This window comes from Prionailurus viverrinus, chromosome A3 (assembly GCF_022837055.1).
Source record: "Prionailurus viverrinus isolate Anna chromosome A3, UM_Priviv_1.0, whole genome shotgun sequence".
NCBI lineage: Eukaryota > Metazoa > Chordata > Mammalia > Carnivora > Felidae > Prionailurus > Prionailurus viverrinus.
Window position 1 is genome coordinate 103,236,210 of NC_062563.1, and position 21,863 is coordinate 103,258,072.

General features: G+C 43.8%; 1 protein-coding gene across 1 annotated transcript in view; it reads right to left on the bottom strand.

Moving 5' to 3' along the window:
• The window catches only part of NT5DC4 (5'-nucleotidase domain containing 4), a 46,761-nt gene extending 25,349 nt beyond the window's left edge, over positions 1-21,412 (bottom strand). Inside the window, 4 exon segments of the mRNA XM_047854456.1 lie at positions 11,719-11,828; positions 13,200-13,297; positions 20,978-21,088; positions 21,344-21,412. Coding sequence (XP_047710412.1) covers positions 11,719-11,828; positions 13,200-13,297; positions 20,978-21,088; positions 21,344-21,412 — 388 coding nt within the window.
• Between the last annotated feature and the right edge of the window lie 451 nt (positions 21,413-21,863).

Here is a 21,863-nt window from a genome sequence, read left to right on the forward strand (position 1 = left end):
TAAAATTTAATAAAAATTCTAATAAATAACGTGCAGGTTAATTTGAGTAATACATGATGTGCAAAATCAGTACATGATGCTGAACGTCACATGATCACAACTAAGCCAATGGTTCTTTCTTCCCTCTCTCTCTCTCTCTCTCTGCAGGATTGTGGGTGATCATCTCCCATGCTCTGATGCTCCATCTCAGGCCACAGTGTTTGGCAGAAACCAGTGATTTTTCAGAACATTGCAAGGTGCCCACAACTGGCACTAGTGTATTTTTTGTCATTTCAAAGCACCTATGGACAGTCCTTTGCTTTTCCATCCAAGAGTGAGCTTAGGAATGCTTTGCTTCATTCTAGGTCATTGGATAGGTTCCTTGTTTAACAAAACAAGAAAAGAAAAAGATTCCGTTGAGCCAATAGATAGCAGGGATTCCATTACTGACAGTGAAAGTCATCCTACACAATAACCCTCCTCTCTCTTGTCTCCTCCACACCAGCCACAAAGGTTTTCAAAGGTATGTGCAGGTTAATTTGTTTATTTTGCTTTATATTTTGTATTTTCTTTATTATTTTGTATTATACTACAGTGTTGTAATAATTTTTATATGAACATTTTGGAGTTGTGGAATGAATTATCTGAGTTTCCATTATTTCTTACGGGGAAATTTGCTTTGATATACAAGTGCTTTGGATTACAAGCATATTTCCTGAGCAAAATATGCTCGCAAACCAAGGCTTTACTGTATTCTCGAATGCGACCCTCCACAGAATGATGGAGGTTTGTCTATAGTGAAACCGAAACACAGCTGTGATCTTAGCAAGAAACAGGTTGTGGTATAGTGAACAGCATGATTCTATGTCTATAAAGATAAAATGTATGAAGGACAAACATGTCTACAGAAAATGTCTGGAAGGATCCACTGGCATCTGCTAACAACAGGTAACTCTGAGGAGTGAGACCAGGATTGGGGACTGGGGTGAGGGGATGGGGAAAACCAATATGGATTTACTTTTTTGAATAAATTATGCTTACCATGTGCATATTTATTTTTATTTTACCTTGTTTATTTTTACTGTGGGAAAATACACATAATGTAAAATGTATCACTTTAACCATTTTTTTCTTTTTTTTTTAATTTTTTTTAACGTTTATTTACTTTTGAGACAGAGAGAGACAGAGCATGAACAGGGGAGGGTCAGAGAGAGAGGGAGACACAGAATCTGAAACAGGCTCCAGGCTCTGAGCAGTCAGCACAGAGCCCAACGCGGGGCTCGAACTCACGAACTGCGAGATCGTGACCTGAGCCGAAGTCGGACGCTTAACCGACTGAGCCACCCAGGTGCCCCCGCTTTAACCATTTTTAAGCGTACAGTTCAGCAGCCTCAAGGACATTCACATTGCTGTGCAATTATCCTCACCATCCATCTCCAGAATGTTTCATCTTCCCAAATTGAAACTCTGCACCCACTCAAAAATAATCCTCATTTCCTCCATCTCCCAGCCCCTGGGATCTTCTTTTTCCTGCCTTTATAAATTCGCCTCTTCTAGGGGCTCCTGACTGGCTCAGTCAGTTGAGCACCGTACTCTTGATTTTGGCTCAGGTCATGATCTCACGGTTTGGGAGTTGAGGCCCCACGTCGGGCTCCTCACTGACAGTGCAGAGCCTGCTTGGGATCCTTTCTCTCCCAGTTTCTCTACTCCTCCCCTGCTTCAGCTCACACTCTCTGGAAATAAATAAATTAGGGGCCCCTGGGTGGCTCCGTTGGTTCAGCATGCGACTTCAGCTCAGGTCATGATCTCACAGTCCGTGAGCTCGAGCCCCGCATTGGGCTCTGTGCTGACAGCTCAGAGCCTGGAGCCTGCCTCAGATTCTGTGTCCTCCTCTCTCTCTGCCCCTCCCCTGCTTGCGTTCTGTTTCTCACTCAAAAATAAATAAACATTAACATAAATACATAAGTAAATAAACAAACTAAAAATAATTATTAAAAAAAAAGAATTTCATTCCTTTCTACTGCTGAATAGTCTCCCCTTGTGTGACTATATCACATTTTATCTATTCATCTGTTCATGGACATTTGGATGTTTCCACCTTTTGGCTACTGTGAGCAATGCTGCTCTCGTCATGAGTATACGCCAATCTGTCCAAGTGAGTCCTGCTTTCAATTCTTTTAACTGCATACTTCTTAGTGGAATTGCTGGATCATATGGTAATTGTACGTGTAATTTTTTGAGGAACCGCCATACTATCTTCCACAGCAGCTGAGCCATTTTACATTCCCACTGGTGATACACAGGGTTCCCATTTCTCTGCCTTGCGTGTGTTACCTTTATAACTAAAAAGGTATTGAATTTTTTAAATCTCACTCTTGTTTTAATAAGGAAGTCTAGCATTTTGCTCTTCTTAAAACTATTGTTAGATTACAGATTCCTGGAGGACAGGGATCAATTTTTTAAATGTTTATTTATTTTTGAGAGAGAGAGAGAGAGAGAGAGAGCAGAGGAGAGGCAGAGAGAGGCAACAGAGGATCTGAAGTGAGCTCTTCACTGACAGCAGTCAGCTCAGTGCGTGGCTCGAACTCACAAACTGGTAGATCGTGACCTGAGCCAAAGTCGGACACTTAACCTACTGAGTCACCCAGGCACCCCAGGGATCTTTTTTTTTTTTTTTTTAAGTATATGTGCTGCCTAATCAAACTCATGAACTGGTAGATCATGACCTGAGCCAAAGTTGGACACTTAACCAACTGAGCCACCCAGGCACCCCAGGGATCATTTTTTTTTTTTTTAAGTATATGTGCTGCCTAATCGAGCACAAGATCAATTTTTTTTTTTTTAATGCATTAACTGTTAAAAAACTATGCCATCAGTGGAGGCCTTCCTGGAGATGGAGGAAAGAAAGTTGCAGAGAGCCTGGGAAGCATGGACTCCTGATCAAACAGCCTGGTGGCCACAGTCCCCACGCCAACCACAGTCAACACCCCAGGCGCCCAGGCCCCATGGGCATTCCAGAACCCAAGACACCCCCCGGCTTGACAACTGCGGGGGACCCAAGGCCCAGCTGGCTCCCGGCGCGGCACTGGGATCTGCCACAGCAGCTCAGAGTGGGGCTCTGCTTGGGGCCCACCAGCAGCCCAGAGGATTTCCAAAGCCAACAACCGGATTTCTTATTAAATAGGACATCTTCTCAGCCCTTTTCGGTCACGTGAGTGTCCCAGAGGATGAGCAGATCTCTCCAGAGCCTACCTCATTTCACCTGTTCACCTGCTGCCTACTTTACCGCCAGGCTGGATATTCTGGGGAGGCGAGTGCTTTGCGAATTTACTGGGTCTCTGTTTAAACCATAACCACAAATACGTGGGAGTAAAAACCTAAAGCACCTGTGTTCAGGCCCAACACCTAATTTCCATGGAGACACAAGTGGGGGCTTTGAGGAGGGGCTCTTTGGGGACGGGGAGGTGAGTGAGGGGCTGCCTCCCCTCCCAGCTTCGTTTCTAGGTCACCAGGCACAACCGGTGTTTCTTTTACCTGCTTCCACCCATTCTCCAGGCACAGCTGGAGAGACCTCAGAACCCAGGGAAAAGCTTGTGGCTGCCGGCGTGCATCAAAGCCTCACCCCACAAGCAGGCTTCAAGTCCCCCATCTCGGGGACCTGCTGGCCTCTCCCACCTTGTCACCCCTTCTGCTCTGGCTCACATTCCTCTAGCCACACCGGCCTCCTATTCCTTGAAACCACCAACTATTTCCTATTTCAGGCCCAGGCTTTCCCTGACCCCTCCCTGATCTTGCATGGGCACTCTGCCACCACCTTGTCCCAAAAGAGATAGAGGCTTCCTCTCAGATACCAGGCAGGCAAGGGTTTGCCTGGGGTGCAGATAAAATGGGAACAGAAGGGGCCTTTCTGTCACAATGTCAACATTGTGGACATCCCTCCCACCTTTTTTTTTAACGTTTATTTATTTATTTATGAGAGAGCAGGGGAGGGGCAGAGAAAGGGAGACGCAGAATCTGAAGCAGGCTCCAGGCTCTGAGCTGTCAGCACAGAGCCCGACGCAGGGCTCGAACTCACGAACTGCAAGACCATGACCCGAACCGAAGCCAGACGCTTAACCGACTGAGCCACCCAGGTGCCCCTGTCCCCCTCCCCTTTTTTAATGTTTATTTACTTTGAGAGAGAGAGAGAGAGAGAGAGAGAGAGAGAGAGACACTGAGCAGGGGAGGGACAGAGAGAAAGGAGAGAGGACAGAGAGAGAGAGAGACAGAGACAGAGAGACAGACTGAGAGAATCCCAAGCAGGATCCATATTACCAGCACAGAGCCCAACTTGGGGCTTGAACACATGAACAGTGAGATCATGACCTGAGGTGAAATCGAGTCAGACACTTAACCGACTGAGCCACCCAGGTGCCCCTGCATTCCCCTTCTGGATCTCAGGGTCCATTCACAGGTTTTAAGCTTCAGAATGAACTTAAACTTAGAAACAGAGAAAACCAGAGAATCTGGAGCGCATCAAACAGACACCCTTCCCCCCCCCCCCCCCCCCCCGCCCGGCTTTCGTGGCTTTGATCCTGGGATCACAGGAGTCACAGACTCCTGGTCTGAATCCAAACCCCAACTCTTTCTCAACCCTGTCTGAACAAGCCCACCCAGAAAAAGCCTTCCTCCACCTTTCTGCTCCCCCTACCAACCCAGCTATAAGCCCAAAGACCAGGACAATAGGGGGTGAGAGTCTACCCCCACCTGCCTGGTAGCAGAGAGCTGTGTCTCTTCCCAGGAGGAAAGTAGCAGCAATGACTAACCTCCATCCACTGCTTTACTACTCAAAGCTCCTATAGCATTTGATTCCCTGCCCCTTCCCCCCACAAGCATCCTGTAAGATAGAGATCATAGGTAATTAGCACACCCCTGTTACGGGTGAGAAGATTCGTGTCCAGAAAGTTCAAATACCTTGTGTAGGTTGTTCAGTCATAAGTGGGGAGCTGGGTCTCAAATCCAGACTTTCTGATCTTTTCTTTCTTTCTTTCTTTCTTTCTTTCTTTCTTTCTTTCTTTTTCTCTTTCTTTTTCTCATTCTCTTGTGCTTGCTCTTTGCTAGGACTTAGTGATAAACAAGTTCAAATGTCCAGATTTTTTTTAACGTTTATTTATTTTGAGAGAGAGAATGAGTGCAAGCAGGGGAGGGGCAGAAAGAGGGAGAGAGGATCCCAATCCCAACATGGGGCTCAATCCCCCAAACCATGAGATCATGACGAGCTGAAATCAAGCGTCAGATGCTTAACTGACTGGGCCACCCAGGTGCCCCTGTCCAGATTGTAATGGGTTCATGATTTCACTATTTTCATTTCACAAGGAATCCAAAGATCCTTTATTAACCCAGGCTGATAAAACAGTTAGTGCTAAGTAGGGAGTACTTTCTAGGACCTCAAATCACAGAAGTTCGGAAGTCACCAGCTGAGCCTTCAGACCCACGTTTATGATTCATTTCCTTCTTTAGGGGCTCCTGCTCTCTCTCCCAGTGACTCACCCTCCCTCCACTTTCCTGCTTCTTAGCTGTGCCTGTCCACTGCCTCCCCACAGCCTCACCAGAATCATCCTACTTGTCCTCAGGGTGACCAGAGAGGAAAGCCACAGCACTGGGGAGAAATGAAGCTCAATCTCTTGGGGTTAGATGGTTCCAGCATCCAATCTGGGTGGGGCACTGGAGCTCTGGAGGGAGAGCAAAGTTGAGTTCAGGCAGGAGAAGATGCACCAGAAAGGCCAAGGCTGGCTCTGGCCACAGCTCCCAAGTTGGGTGCAGGACTGAGGGAGGTATGGGAGGGTCAAGCAGGGCCCACGGCGGGGAGGAAAAGCCGCATTGGTGACGGGCCTGGGCAGACTGCAGACACAGAGAGCAGACCCTGCTGGACCAAAGCAGGGGACGCTGGGCAATCACAGACCCTGAAGAGCTGGGCTCAGGGGTTCCTGTGATTACTGTCACAGCCTCAGTACAGAAGCCAGACGTGAAGTTCAAGCTTGCTGGTTTCTGGCAATGCAACCAACAAGGGCAAGCAGAAAAAGGCATTGATGAGAAGTTGGGATCACAGAATGAAACAGCAGAAACCAAAGTCAGAAAGGTGGGACAAAGGGCAGCTGAGGGGACTGGGAGAGCAAGCAGTGACCCAGCATCTGCCAGGTGGCAGCATGACTCTGGCACGAGTCAGCACCAGCCACGCTTCTTTGGCTCTCGCCTCAGTCCACGCAGAAGCCAAAGTCCGGATGGAGTCACTTGCCCTCACACCTGGCTAGTGAGGGCTGCTTCCCCTAGAACACACGTGACCTCGGACACGTGGAAGGAAATGGGGCTGCTGCATCCAGAAAAAAGAGTGAACACTGAGAGGACAGGGAACTGAAAAATCTTCTGAGGGACCAGTCTACAGATCTCTCCTCAAAATGAGGATTTGAGTTTCTCGGTGGCTAAGTGTCCAAAAGATACTGTGCCGAATTGCCAAACGAGTCCCGGCCACTTCCTGTAATGTAGCACTTCTGGGACTTTCTTTCAGCCAACACCCCTGGTCATAGTGGAACAAGAAATATAGCACTCTGGATATGGTTACTGTTTGGGTAGTGACATTCTCACTGTAGACTTCCTGCCAAGCCTCACTCAAGTGTCTACGCCCACCCACACACATATGGAGACCCCGCTGGCAACAGTCCCCCGGGGGCCCACCCAGCCCACCATCACTTCATACCCAGGAGTGAGAAGGGCTAGCCAAGGGCTAGCATTCCTCCCCAGCTGGACCAAGCAATGTTCCTCCTCACAGGGCAGTAATACATGAGCGTGGGGCGCAGCACCGAATTCTTAAAGACTGACAACAACTCAATGTTCATCAAGAGATGATATCTTACGGGTGCCTGGGTGGCTCAGTCGGTTGAGTATCTGACTCTTGATTTTGGCTCAGGTCATGATCTCACGGGTTCATGAGACTGAGCCCCGCATCAGTCTCTGTGCTGACAACGCAGAGCCTGCTTGGGATCCTCTCTCTCCATCACTCTCTCCTCTCTCTCTTGTCTTTTCCCTGCTTGTGCTCTCTCTCTCTCTCTCTCTCTCTCTCTCTCTCAAAATAAATAAATAAACTTTTTTTAAAAAAGGAAGATGAGGGGCGCCTGGGTGGCTCAGTCGGTTAAGCGGCCGACTCCGGCTCAGGTCATGATCTCGCGGTCCGTGAGTTCGAGCCCCGCGTCGGGCTCTGTGCTGACAGCTCAGAGCCTGGAGCCTGTTTCCGATTCTGTGTCTCCCTCTCTCTCTGTCCCTCCCCCGTTCGTGCTCTGTTCCTCTCTGTCTCAAAAATAAATAAACGTTAAAAATTAAAAAATAAATAAATAAAAAATAAAAAAAATAAAAAAAAAATAAAAAAGGAAGATGAGGAGCACTGGGTGACTCAGTCAGTTGAGCATCTGACTCTTGATTTCAGCTTAGGTCATGATCTCATGGTTTCATGGGTTCAAGCCCTGTGTAGGGCTCTGCACTGACAGCACAGAGCCTGCTTGAGATTCTCCCTCTCTCAATGCCCCTCCCCTGCTCGCACTCTCTCTGTCTCTCTCAAAATAAATAACTTAAAAAAAATAAAGAGATGATATCTTAAATCATGGTTCATTCACCAGTCAGCCATCAAAACACGTAAGGCAGCTCTCTGTATTATTACAAAATGATCTCTAATCTATGCTGCAAAAGTCATGCATCAAACATTGCACAGTGAATGACATCGTCTGTATAAAAAATGCACACATATTTTGGTCCCTCTCACATGTAAATGTGGCCAGGATAAAATTATTGAAGTATAAGCGTTCAGAGTTTCCCATCGCCCCCTCAGAAGAAGGGAGCTCCACAGGCAGTGGGAGAAGAGGGAGGAGCAAGATGGAGTTAAGGAGACAGAGTCTGGAAGAAAGATAGAGAGGGGTGCCTGGGTGGCTCAGTCAGTTAAGCATCCGACTCTTGATTTCTGCTCAGGTCATGATCTCACAGTTCATGGGTTTGAGCCCCACATCAGGTGCTGCACTGACAGTGTGGAGATTGCTTGGGATTCTCTCTCTGCCCCTCCCCTGCTCACATGTGTACCTGCCAACTCTCTCTCTCTCTCTCTCTTTCAAAGACAATAAATAAATATTAGGGCGCCTGGGTGGCTCAGTTGGTTGGGTGACCGATTTTGGCTCAGGTCATGATCTCACAGTTTGTGAGTTCGAGCCCTGCGTCAGGCTCTGTGCTGACAGCTTGGAACCTGGAGCCTGCTTCGGATTCCACCTCTCTCTACCCCTTCCCTGCTCACGCTCTATGTCTCTCTGTCTCTCAATAATAGATAAACATTAAAAAAAAATTTTTTTTTAAAGAAAGAGACTTTGGGGTACAGATGAAAGAAGACTTTTTTTATGAGACAGAGAGAGAAAGAGACAGAGCATGAGTGGGGGGAGGGGCAGAGAGAGAGGAAGACACAGAATCTGAAGCAGCTCCAGGCTCCGAGCTGTCAGCACAGAGCCCGATGCGGGGCTTGAACTCACGAACTATGAGATCATGATCTGAGCCAAAGTGTGATTCTGGGGGTTCGCCCAGCCTGCAGAGGCTCCCAGCTGTGAGCTCTCCGGAGGCGATGTGAGCACCTAAGATTGTCTGACAGAAAACAGCAATTTCCCTTGCTTACAACCAAGAATCCTGACTGAGACGTGTGTGTGCTGTGTATCTCTCTCCTCAGCGCTCGCAAGAGACCTTCAGTAAAGCCCTACACTATTTTCACATGCAAGGCCATGTTTGTGTTTCTTACAGACATACCTCTGTGGTGAGGCAAGAAGGTGGAGGCCTGGTGTTATTTGGGTTACAGACAACATGCATACTGGACATTGCAAATGCGGGGCAAGAGTCTCCCCACCCTTCCCAGCAGCTGCCCTGAGGAATGAGGACAATGTGGGGAGGAAGACTTCTTCTCATTTGACATTTCTTCTGTACTGTTTGAATCTGGTTTTGCCATATTCGTGTATTATTTTTAAATGTTTTTACAGTCTAAAATAAGCACTTAAAAAAGAAATGTGATGCATCCACAAATACATCAGAGTGCCTACATGAGAAAAAAGATAAAGTAAAATATGCATTCTGGCAAAAAGTGTGGCCTTTGGAAGATGCAAATGGGGAGGAATTGGTAGCCTGCTAAAATCAGGCGAAAATCTTAATTTAGTGGGTTGTCAGGACTGCAGTTTTTTAAGTTTTTTATTTGGTGTCTCTGGTTGTTACTTTATATTACTTATGCAATAAATGATTATTTTTAACATCACCTTAAACAACCAACAGAAGCGTGGCTTGCTCTATAACAGACCTAAGGCAAAGGAGGGGGCAGGGAAAAGGGAAAAAGGGCCCGGGCTAGCAGGAAGAGGTGGGAAATGAGGATCTAGAACCTACAGAGAAGGCCTCCACAGGCCCAGAAGGGGGAATGGAAAAGGCCATCTCTGGCCCAGTTAAAAATAAGAGAGTGATTCTAAAAAGTGTGGCATACCCACACATGGAATATTATTCAGCAACAAAAAGAAAAATACTACTGATTCTCATGGCAACACAGAGGAACTTCACAAACATATTGAATGACAGACACAAAACAATACACACTGCCTGATGTAATGTATGTGAAATTCTAGAAAAAGCAAAACTGTCACAGAAAGCAGGAATGAAAGAGACTGACCTCAAAGGTAGAAGAGGGGGGTGCCTGGGTGGCTCAGTCGGTTAAGCATCTGACTTCAGCTCAGGTCATGATCTCACGGTTTGTGAGTTCGAGCCCCGCGTCAGGCTCTGTGCTGACAGCTCAGAGCCTGGAGCCCGCTTCAAATTCTGTGTCTCCCCCTCTATCTGCCCCTCCCCTGCTCATGCTCTCTCTCTGTCTCAAAAATAAATTAAAAAAAATTTTTATTTTTTTAAAAAAAAGGTGGAAGAGGGAGGTGGTGTGATGGGAATTTTCTCTCCCACAATTCAGCTGATATTTACACTGACATATACATTTGTCAAAACTCATCATACTGCATACTTAAAACGGGGGCCTTTTATAGTATGCAAAGTAGACTTTCATAAAAGTGATTTTTTAAAACAGAGGAGGGGATTTTGAATGAGAAACTGATATGCTGGGGTATATTTCCTCTTGTGTTTGTGCTTGGTGGTATTTATGAATGAATGATAGAAGCGTATGACTCCCGTGGTTGCCCATTTGGATTCAGGGCATGACCAGATGGATGCAAAGTTTTCAAGCATCAGAGAGAAGAGCAAACAGAGCCTCTATCCACCTCTCTACATCCCTGGCCCAGGCACCAAAGGATACCAGGCAAACGTGAGCAGGCAAAATAACTCTCCTCTCCCTACCCACCCTTCAGGAAAGGAGGGGAGACAGTTCTTGATTATTGCCCTTAGCAGGGCCCACTGCCTGGCCCTGAATTCGGGAAAACCATCATCAGGAAAGCATCAGGTGTGTGGGCTGGCCAGAGCTTCCATTTTATTTTCGATATTTGCTGTTCATCCCTACTGGGAAATCGGTGAGCAACATCATGAAAAGCAGACCCAAGAAAGTAATGATTGTGACGGCTGCCGTCAGCTGCATGTTCCATTCCATCTCCCGGGGCAACCCACCCAGTGAGCACCTCCGCCTAGTTACAGTCAGTGGCCTGACCCCACTCTCGGGGTGGGGAGAGAAGCCAAGGAGGCCACAGACCCTTGCCCTTAACTCACTCACTCACTCATTCTTCGCTCGAGGTCCAGAGTCCTGCACCCAGGCCCTACCCATCATCCTTGATCTGCAGGTCCTGGGGCGAGAGGCAGGGAGGCCCGGCAGGAACTGTCCTTAACACCTGACTTCAAAACGGTGTGTGGGCACTCATTTGGGCAGCGCATCTAGAGAGGCGGAGCAGTACAGAAAAGATAGGTACGAACTTCCAGTTATAAAATAAATAAATCATGGAGATGGAGAGTACTATATAGGGAATATGGTCAGTAAGATTGTAACAACTTCTCATGGCAACAGATGGTAGCGACGCTCATCGCGGTGAGCATAGTATAATGTGTATAATTGTCAAATCACCATGCTGCACACCTGAAGCTAATATAATATTTCAACTATTCTTCAATTTAAAAAAATGTTTAGGGGCACCTGGGTGGCTCAGTTGGTTGAGCGTCTGACTTCACCGCAGGTCACGATCTCACAGTTAGTGGGTTCGAGCCCCGCATCGGGCTCACTGCTATCGGTGCAGAGCCGGCTTGGGATCCTTCGTCCCCCTCTCCCTGCCCCTCCCCCACTTGTGCTCACTCGCGCTCTCTCTTCCTTTCTCTCAAAAATAAACATTAAAAAAAATAAAAATAAAAATTTTTTAAAAAGGATGTGAGGAACGCCTTTCTTACCCTGATGGTAAAAGAGGAGCAGTCAAGAAGGAGAGGTTACTGTGAGTTCCAGCTCCAGCCAGTGCCTGGCTGCTCCACATGGATATATATATATATATGGATATCTATATATATATAGCTCTATCTATATATAGATATCTATATAGATATCCATATATATATATGTTAGAACAAGAAGATAGGCTTTGGGCCAAGGGCAGATTCATATTTTTATCCAGGGAATTTAAGATTGCAAGGGCTTTTTGATGAGAATATTCTCAGAAGCTCCAAAGATTAACGGCAGTTGCAGCTAAGTGAAAAGAAAATTAATAATGCTCATTAAGCACATTGACAACCTACGTGTATTTGTAGCCTTAAGATTCACAGCGCTTTCACTTAAATCATCACACTTGATCTTCACAGCAACTTTCAAGACAGGGAACATATTATTTTCCAGGCTCAAGGTCAGGCTGTAAAATTTTATACCAATTCAGAAAAGCACTTTGAAAATCTAATTCACAGACAAAACTCTTTGGACAGAGAGAGGGGTGTCTCTGTCATAGAATTGGCTATGATATCTTTGTGGCACTTGTGGAGACATCGTGGAAGGTCCCTATGGTGAGCGGAGGGCTGGTTTCACACATGGTGTTTCCATTCTTGGTCTCCTGCTCTGCTCAGCAGCACTATCTCTGCCTGGGTAACCTGCACCTTGCTCTATCTCCTGGCTTACATGCTTGAGCTATGAGTTCATGTTTGGTAGGTAGTTGCTTTTATTGTAATGCAGTGTTCATTAGAGGGGCGTCTGGGTGGCTCAGTCAGTTAATCGTTGGACTCTTGATTTCAGCTCAGGTCATGATCTCACAGTTCGTGTGTTGGAGCCCCACCTTGGACTCTGTGCTGACAGTGTGGAGCCTGCTTGGGATTCTCTCTCTCCCTCTCTCTTTGCCCCTCCCGCCCTGTGCTCACTCTCTCTCTAAACTTTAAAAATAGTTTAAAAAAATCACCAAAATTCATAGATCATACCAAATAATCTCTGGGTTGGCCACGTCCAGGGAAAACCAGCCTGTAGACCCCAGCCAGAGAGCAGGACCCTGGAATGGGGACAGTCCCCTAAAGATCTCACTGGCCTGGGAACAGTAGGGGAAGTCCTTCAATACAGGGAAAAATGTGTATCCAACCTGCCTCCCAAGAATGCTGGGGAAATAGTACTCTGGTAGATACATACTGTCATCATATGATAATATATACATGTTATCATATCATAAATGCACACATATTATCATCCTATAATATTAATACTATCATTATTTTTATGGATGCCTTTTCTTCTTTCTACGGGGCATTTTAAGTCTCTCTAGAGGGGCCAAGCTTCACAGAAACACAAAATGCTGTGCACAGATGAACACTAAGGTTTAGGAAGATTGGCAGGTGGGTCCTCAAGAAGGTCTCCAGGAATCTGTTATCTGAGCGGCTTGTCAGGGAGACCTACTCACCCGAGACCCACAGCCCAGGCTGTCCTGCTGCTGAGAGATAACTTGACCTGTCTCCGCTAGCCTCCAGGGTCCCCTCCCTACTCTGAACCCTGCTGCACTATCCCGCTTGTCACTGCACTAGAACTGAATTGGTTTTGTCTCCCCTGCTTGCCTGTGAGCTCCAAAGAGGCCGGGACTGTGCCTCGGGCTGTAGAGGACAGCAGGTATCATGGGAGGAGCAGCTAAGGAGGAGAGGGAAGGCTGGGTCTGTCCTCGTTCTGCCAGGCACACCTGTGGGCCCTCTGCGCCTCTATTTTTCCTGCTTTAAGGGGATGGGGGGTGGGGGGGGGGGGGATAAGTCCTGCCTACCTCGTAGAGCTTGGAACTGCACTGCCCGGGATGGCAGCCACCAGCCAGGTGGGGCTATGGAGAACTTGAGGTGTGGCTGGTGTGATCTGAGGAGTGGTCTAAGTATAAAATATACACCAGATGTCAAAGACTCAGCACCAAAAAGCAAATATAAAGCTCTCAATAATTTCATATTGATTACATGGTAAAATAATATTTTTGATATTTGCTTAAATTCACTATGTCATTAAAATTCGTTTCACCTGTTTCTTTTTACTCTGCAAAATGCGGCTACTAGACCTGTCGCAATTATGTGCAGTTCCCATTATACTTCTATCAGGGCTAATTTAGAAATCCAAGAAGGTGCAGTAAAGAGCTATTCAGATGGTCAGTTATCACAACCTTATTTCTTCTGTTTCCTTCTCCTACACCTCACAGCCTGTAGGCACACCCAGGCAGGCTCAGAAAATCCCTGTCAGACAAAACATGGGCATTTTTCAGCTGAATGTGTCAGGTAGTCCAAATCCACCTTCCCTCCCACAACGAGGAGAACAAAGAATCTGAAACCTGAAGCAAATTAAATGATATCCCCTGATGACCCACCAACAGGACAAGATAATCCTTTCCCCAGGAGTTTTGGGACTTTTTGGCTGCAGCAGCATCTTCTGAATATCTTTTTTAAATTAGCTTTTCCATTGATAAAACTTTTGCTCCGTCATTCACAGATTCCTTCTCCCCTTCACACTCTGTCCAGTTTTCCTCAGCAGTGACTTAATAATAAAGGAGCTCTGGGTTCCTTGTACACACAAAGGCCCAGGGGTTAGCAGAGTCCAGTTAAAGCGGCCCTGGACAGGAAAGCATCAAACCTGAATGATGTCCCTCTCACTGGACTTCAGCTTGCTAAGCTCTAAAATGGGCCCTGACACCTCTCTACCTTGTATTTGGCCAAAACCCGAGTGATGGAAGCAACATTTGTAAATATTTTATAAATTATCTGTCATAAACTTTTAAGGCCCACACTGCTTTTTTTTTCTTAAGATTTTATTTATTTATTTATTTTAACGTTTATTTATTTTTGAGACAGAGAGAGACAGGGCATGAACAGGGGAGGGTCAGAGAGAGGGAGACACGGAATCTGAAACAGGCTCCAGGCTCTGAGCTGTCAGCACAGAGCCCGACGCAGGGCTCGAACTCACGGACCGCGAGGTCATGACCTGAGCCGAAGTCGGCCGCTTAACCGCCTGAGCCACCCAGGCGCCCCTCTTAAGATTTTATTTTTAAGTAATCTCTACACCCAACCTGGGGCTTGAACTCACAACCCCAAGATCAAGGGTCGCATGTTCTACTGACTGAGCCAGCCAGGCGCCCCCCACACTGCTAACTCTTAATGGATAAGAATGAGGGAATGTTCTGGCACAAAATCTTCACAGGATTCATCAGCCTTTGACAGCAGCAGCAGATACTGTAGGCATCTGAGAGCCTACCTCATCCAATCCACATTTTATAGATGAGAAGACCAAGGCCACAGAGGAGGAAGAATGGGAGCTGGTCCAAAGACCAGAAGCCAAGACTGCAAACCCCTGGCAGAGCACCTGGCTAGTACTCTACAACCATTTTGCTTAATATTTTTAAGATAACAGGGGCACCTGGGTGGCTCAGTCGGTTAAGCAAGTCTGACTCTCAGTTTTGGCTCAGATAATGATCTCACGGTTTTGTGGGTTTGAGTCCCGCATCAGGCTCTCTGCTGACAATATGGACACCTGCTTGGGATTCTCTCTCTCTCTCTCTCTCTCTCTCCCTCTTTATACCCCTCCCCCGCTCATGCTGTCTCTGTCTCTCTCAAAATAAACTTAAAAATTTTTTAAGATAACATTCATTTCTTATCGCAAAGTAGCACCTTTTAGAAATATCTGAAAATACACACACAAAAAATAACCCATAATCCAGTTCCCCCCAACCAGAGATAATCCCATCAACTGCTTGCTGTCTTTACTTGGTCTTTTTTCTATTTTCAAATAAATACATGATTTTTTTCTTTTACTAAAAATTCTGTGATTTTTTTCCCCTTCTGAATAAATAGTAAATATTCATCTCAGTGAACTATCCTTTCTGCAATTGCTACATTATCATTGATGACTCCATGGTATTCCACTGAGTGGATGTTTAACTGTCTCTTGATTATTGGGCATTGACATTTTTCTTCAGTTTATATCTATTACAGTAGTGCTACAATGAGAGGTTTTGTAGGTTTTTCTTTTCTTTCTTGAATACTTTGGTGATAGTTTTTCTTATAATATTGACAACTGCCCCCCAAAATGATGTAACTTTACATTCCTTCAACAACACATGAGAGCACCCATTTCTCCAACTTTCCTAACATGGATGGAGTTTTATCATCTTTTCATTTTTTCCAGTTTCATGGGTAAACAAAGTACCTACCCTTACATTTGTATTTCTCTGCTTATTGCTAAAATTAAACATTGTTCAGGGGTTTATTGACCACTTATATTTCTTTTCTTAATAACCTTGCTAGTCATATATTTTCACTGTTCATTTTTCTACTGTAGTCTATTATCTTTTTTTTCATTATTTCTAATAGCTCTTTATATGTTAAGAATAATACAAAAGAATAATACAAAAGAATAATATGGCAGTATTATTCAGCCATAAAAAAGAATGAAATTTTACCATTTGTGACAACATGGATGAAACTTGAGGGTATTATGCTAAATGAAATAAGTCAGACAGAGAAAGACAAAATATCATATGATCTCATTCATTTATATGTGGAATCTAAAAAAAAAAAAAAAAAAAAAGCCAAGCTCATAGATACACAGAACAAATTAGTGGTTGCCAGAGGTGGGGCCTGGGAGTGGGCAAAGTGGGTGAAGACAGTCAAAAAGTACAAACTTCCAGGGGTGCCTGGGTAGCTCAGTCAGTTGAGCATCCAACTCCTGATTTCAGTTCAATTCAGGATCTCACAGTTCATGGGAATGAGCCCTGTGTCAGCCTCTGCACTGAAAGCACAGAACCTGCTTGGGATTCTCTCTCTCCCTCTCTCTCTCTGCCCTTCCCCTGCCTGTTCTCTCTCTCTCTCTCTTTCTCTCTCTCTCTCTCTCTCTCTCTCAATAAATAAATAAGCATTAAAAAAAAAAAGACTTTGCCTTTAAAAAGTATAAACTTCCAGGTATAAAATAAATAAGTCATGGGGATGTAATGTTTTGCATGGCAACTACAGTTAATAATACTGTAGTGCATATATGAAAGTTGCTAAGAGAGTAAATCTTAAAAGTTCTCATCACAAGAAAACAAATACTAGCAAACCAAATTCCACAGAGCCTACTTAAAAGATCATGCATATATGTCAACTGTATCCCAATAAAGTTGGGGGGGAGGGCAGATTGTACACCATGATCAAGTGGGATTTATCCCTGGGATGCAAAAATGGTTCAACATATGCAAATCAATAAACATGATACACCACATTAACAAAATGAAGGATAAAAACAATCTCAGTAGATGCAGAAAAAGCACTTGACAAAATTGAATGTACTGTCATGATAAAAACTCTCAAATTGGGTATAGAAGGAATGCACCGCAACACAATAAAGGCCTTATATGACAAGCCACAGCTAACATCATACTCAATGGTGAAAAGCTGAAAACTGTTCCTCAGGAACAAAACAAGAATGCTCACTTGTATTCGACATGGTCCTGAAAGTGCTAGCCGGCAATTGAGCAAGGAAAGGAAACAAAAAGCATCCAAATCAGAAAAGAAGAAGTAAAATTATTGTTGGTAGACCACATGATATTATATATAAAAAATCCAAGAGGCACCTGGGTGGCTCAGTCGATTAAGCGTCTGACTCTCGATTTCGGCTCAGAACATGATCTCACAGTTTGTGAGTTTTTAAGCCCTGCATCGGGATCTCTGCTGTCAGCATGGAGCCCACTTCAAATCCTGTCTCCCTCTCTCTCTGTCCCTCCCATGTGAGCTCTCTCCCTCTCTCAAAAATATATAAACATTAATGTTTTAAAAAAATCCTAAAAATCCCAACAAAATATTTAGAACAAAAAAATGACTTCAGTAAAGTTGTGGGACACAAAATCAGCATACAAAACTCAGTTGTGTTTCTATACACTAACAATGAACTATCTGAAAAAGCAATTAAGAAAACAATCCCATTTACAATAGCATCAAAAAGAATAAAATACTTAGTAATAAATTTCACCAAGAAAGTGAAAGATCTGTACACCAAAAACTATAAAACACTGATGAAAGAAATTAAAGAAGACACAAATAAATGGAAAAATAGCCTGTGTTTATAGATCAGAATTATTAATGTTGTTAAAACGTCCATACTACTCAAAATAATCTACAGGTTCAATGCAATCCCTATCAACATTCCAATAGAAGTTTTTACAAAAATATAAAAAACAATCCTAAAATCTGTACAGGACCAGAAAACATCCCAAATAGGCAAAGCAATCTTGAGAAAGAAGAACAAAGCTAGAGGCATCACACTTCCTGATTTCACACTATATTACAAAGCTATAGTAATCAAAACAGTATGAGATTGGGATAAAAATAAACTCATAGGCCAATGGGACAGAATGCAAAGCCCAGATATAAACCCAATATATGATCAATTAATGGCCAATTAATTTTTGGTCAATTTATTTTTAACAGAGGTGCCAAAAATACACAATACGGAAAGGATAGTCTCTTCAACAAATGATATTAGGAAAACTGGATATTCACATGCAGAGGAATGAAATTAGGCCCTTATATTATAGTATATATAAAACTCAACCCAAAGTGCGTTAAAGACTTAAATATAAGACCTAAGACTGTAAAACTTCTAGAAGAAAATATAGGGACCAAGCTCTTCAACACTGGTTTTGGCAATGATTCTTCTGATGACTCTAAAAGCACAGGCAACAAAATTAAAAATAAACAAGTGGGAGTACACAAACCTCCAGAACCAGAGAATAGCTCTACAAACTATATATCTGATAAGGGGTTAATATCCAAAATATATAAGAAGTCATACGCTCAATAGTAATAATAATAATAGTCCAGTTTTAAAATGGTCAAAGAGATTGAATAGGCATACAAATGGCCAACAGATATATGAAAAGGAACTCAACATTACTAACCATCAAGGGAAATGTGAATCAAAACCACAATGAGATATCACCTCATTCCTCTTAGGTTGGCTATCATCAAAAGACAAGAGGGGCACCTGGGTGGCTCAGTCAGTAAGTGTCTGACCATGGCTGAGGTCATGATCTCACAGTTCATGAGTTTGAGCCCCACACTGGGCTCTGTGCTGACAGCTCAGAGCTTAGAGCCTGCTACAGAGTCTGCGTCTCCCTCTCTCTCTATCCCTCTCCTGCTCATGCTCTGTCTTCTCTCTCTCCCAAAAATAAACAAACATTAAAAAAAAGTCTTTAATAAAAAAAAAAAAGACAAGAGATAAGTGTTGACGAGGGTGTAAAGAAAAGTGAACTCTTGGGCACTGCTATGGTAAATGTAAATAGGTACAGCCATTATGGGAAAGTGTATGGAGATTCCTCAAAAAATTAAAAATAGAACTACCCTATGATCCAGCAATTCCACGTCTTTTTTTTCTTTTTTCTTTTCTTTTCTTTTCTTTTTTTTTTAGACAGAGAGAGAGAGGGGAGAGAGAGAGAGAGAGAGAGAGAGAGAGAGAGAGAGAGAGAGAGAATCTCAAGCAGGATCCATGCTCCATGCAGAGCCCATCATGGGGCTTTATCCCATGACGCTGGGATCATGACCTGAGCTGAAATCAAGAGTTGGTCACGCAACTGACAGAGCCACCCAGGTGCCCCCAGCAATCCCACTTCCATGTATATATCCAAAGGAAATAAAATCAGCATCTCAAAAAGATATCTGTACTGCCAAGTTCATGCAGTACTATTCACAACAGACAAGATATGGAAACAACCAGTGTCAGCTGATAGATGACTAGATAAAGAACTGTGATATATATCTTATATATATATATATTATTCCATTATTATAATATATGCACATAATATATAAAATATATAATGGAATACTGTATTACTTAGCCTTAAAAAAGGAAATCCATGGGTGCCTGGGTAGCTCGGTAGGTTGAACAACTGACTTTTTTTTTTTTAAATACTTTTATTTATTTTTCAGAGCAAGAGAGCACAAGCTAGGGAGGGGCAGAGAGAGGGGGGAACAAAGGATCCGAAGCAGGCTCTGCACTGACAACAGCGAGCCCAATGCAGAGCTGGAACTCACAAACTGTGAGATCATGACCTGAGCCAAAGTCAGACACTTAACTGACTGAGCCACCCAGGCACCCCAGGGACGAATTCTCGATTTTGGGTCAGGTTACAATCTCACAGTTTGTGGGATCAGACCTCATATCGGACTCCACACAGACAACGCAGGGCGCCTGCCTGGGATTCTCTCATTCACTCAAAATAAATAAATAAACTTAAAAAAAAAAAAAAAAAAGGAAATTCTGCCATTTGCAATAACATGGATGAACTTGGAGAACTAAGTGAAATAAGCCAGGCATAGAAAGACAAATATTGCATGACATCATTTATATGCAAAATCTAAAATAATCAAATTTAGAGAAACACTTAAGAAATGGTGTTTTCCAAATAATCCAATTAAAAAATGGGCAAAAGACATGAACAGACATTTCTCCAAAGAAGACATACAGATGGCCAAGAGACACATGAAAAGATGTTCATCATCACTTACCATCAGAGAAATGCAAATCAAAACTACAATGAGATATCACTTCACACCTGTCAGAATAGCTAATATTAACAACACAAGAAACAACAGGTGTTGGCAAGGATGTGGAGAAAGAAGAACCCCCTTACACTGTTGGTGGGAATACAGACTGGTGCAGCCACTATGGAAAACAGTACAGAGGTTCTTCAGAAAGTTAAGAATAGAAATACCCTATGCCCCAGCAATCACACTACAGAGTATTTACTCAAAGAATATAGAAGCACTAATTCAAAGGGACACATGCACCCCTATGTTTATAGCAGCATCATTTATAATAGCCAAATTATGGAAACAGCCCAAGTATCAACTGATGAATGGATAAAAAAAGATGTAAGATATATACATATGTGTGCGTATATACACATACACACACACACATATATATACACACATATATAATGGAATATAATGTGTATATATGTACATGTATGTATAGATGTGGTGTATACATACATATAATGGAATATATTGGAAAATATTATTCAGCCATAAAAAAGAAAGAAATATTGCTATTTGCAATGACTTGGGTGGATAGAAAGTATAATGCTAAGCGAAATAAGTCAGTCAGAGAAAGACAAATACCATATGATCTCACTCTTGTGTGGAATTTAAGAAACAAAACAAGCAAAGGGGAAAAAGAGAGAAAGAGAGACAAATCAATAAACAGACTCGTAAGTATAGAGAACAAACTGATGGTTACCAGAGGGGAGGTGGATGGGGGGAAGGGTAAAATAGATGATGGGGATATCAAGTGCACTTATCATGATGAGCACTGAGTAACATATAGAATTGTTCAATCACTATATTGTATACCTGAAACTAACAGAACACTGTATGTTAACTGGAATTAAAATTTAAACTTAAAAAAAAAAAAAAAAGAAATGCATTTGTCAAAAGTTTGTCTTTCACAGAGGATACTTAATCTTAATTGATCAACTAGGTGGGAAAGGAACAAAAGGGACCTAAGCAGAATCTGGCGCAAAGGAAGCCTTACCTTCCGGTCAAGGAGTCCCAGACTGGGTGGGGCAGGCAGGCACACAACTGCCTGAGGCTGATAGGAGAAAAGGCCTCTGATAGCACCCGGAAGCCACATCCCCAGGATCATCTGGTTAGACCCAAAGGGAAGGAATGATGGAAAACACAAATTGGAGAAGGGGCAGTGCTTTGAGCTGCTGGTATTAAGTAAGGACAGAGGAAGGATGGTGGGACACTTGTAATTATTTACAGGGTATCTAGACTTCCCTTGATCTTGAGTAATTCAATATAGCCCTATAGGGAATTAGTCCTTTAAGCCCAGTGGGCAAATCACACCCACATGGGCATAACTTGCTTGATGACAGGTCATTTAGGCCTTCCTCACCTCTGGGAAGAAGGGGTCCACCTCTGCTAGGACTATTGGAATGAACAAGTCAGGGCTGCCTTCTCCCATAGTCCTGCAGCCCAGGGGTTCTAGAATTCTCAGAAGCACTTAGGCCATGATTCCCAAGTTGTCCCTCCTCTACATCAGGGACAACAGCTCAAAGTAGTGACTGGCATTTCACAGGTACCAGTTAGGATGGTTTCAGTTTGCAAGAAACAAAATCTGACTCAAACTGGCTTAAACAATACGAGAAATGTATAGACCCACGTAATGGAAAAGTCTGCAGGGAGGCCTTCCTTCAGTTGTTCAGCAATGTTACAAGTATCTATTTCTATCCTTGGTTCTGCACTTTCTTGTTGCTAGCAGCATCTTGGTTGGATACCTGGGGCTGCTGCATGCTTCCCTTTGCATTGTGGTGATAATCACACAGCAGAAATCCCCCCCAAAAGTCCTGAGATCCACTCTGATTAGACCACACTTGTTCACATGACCATCCTAGAAGAAGACAGAATTGGCTTGT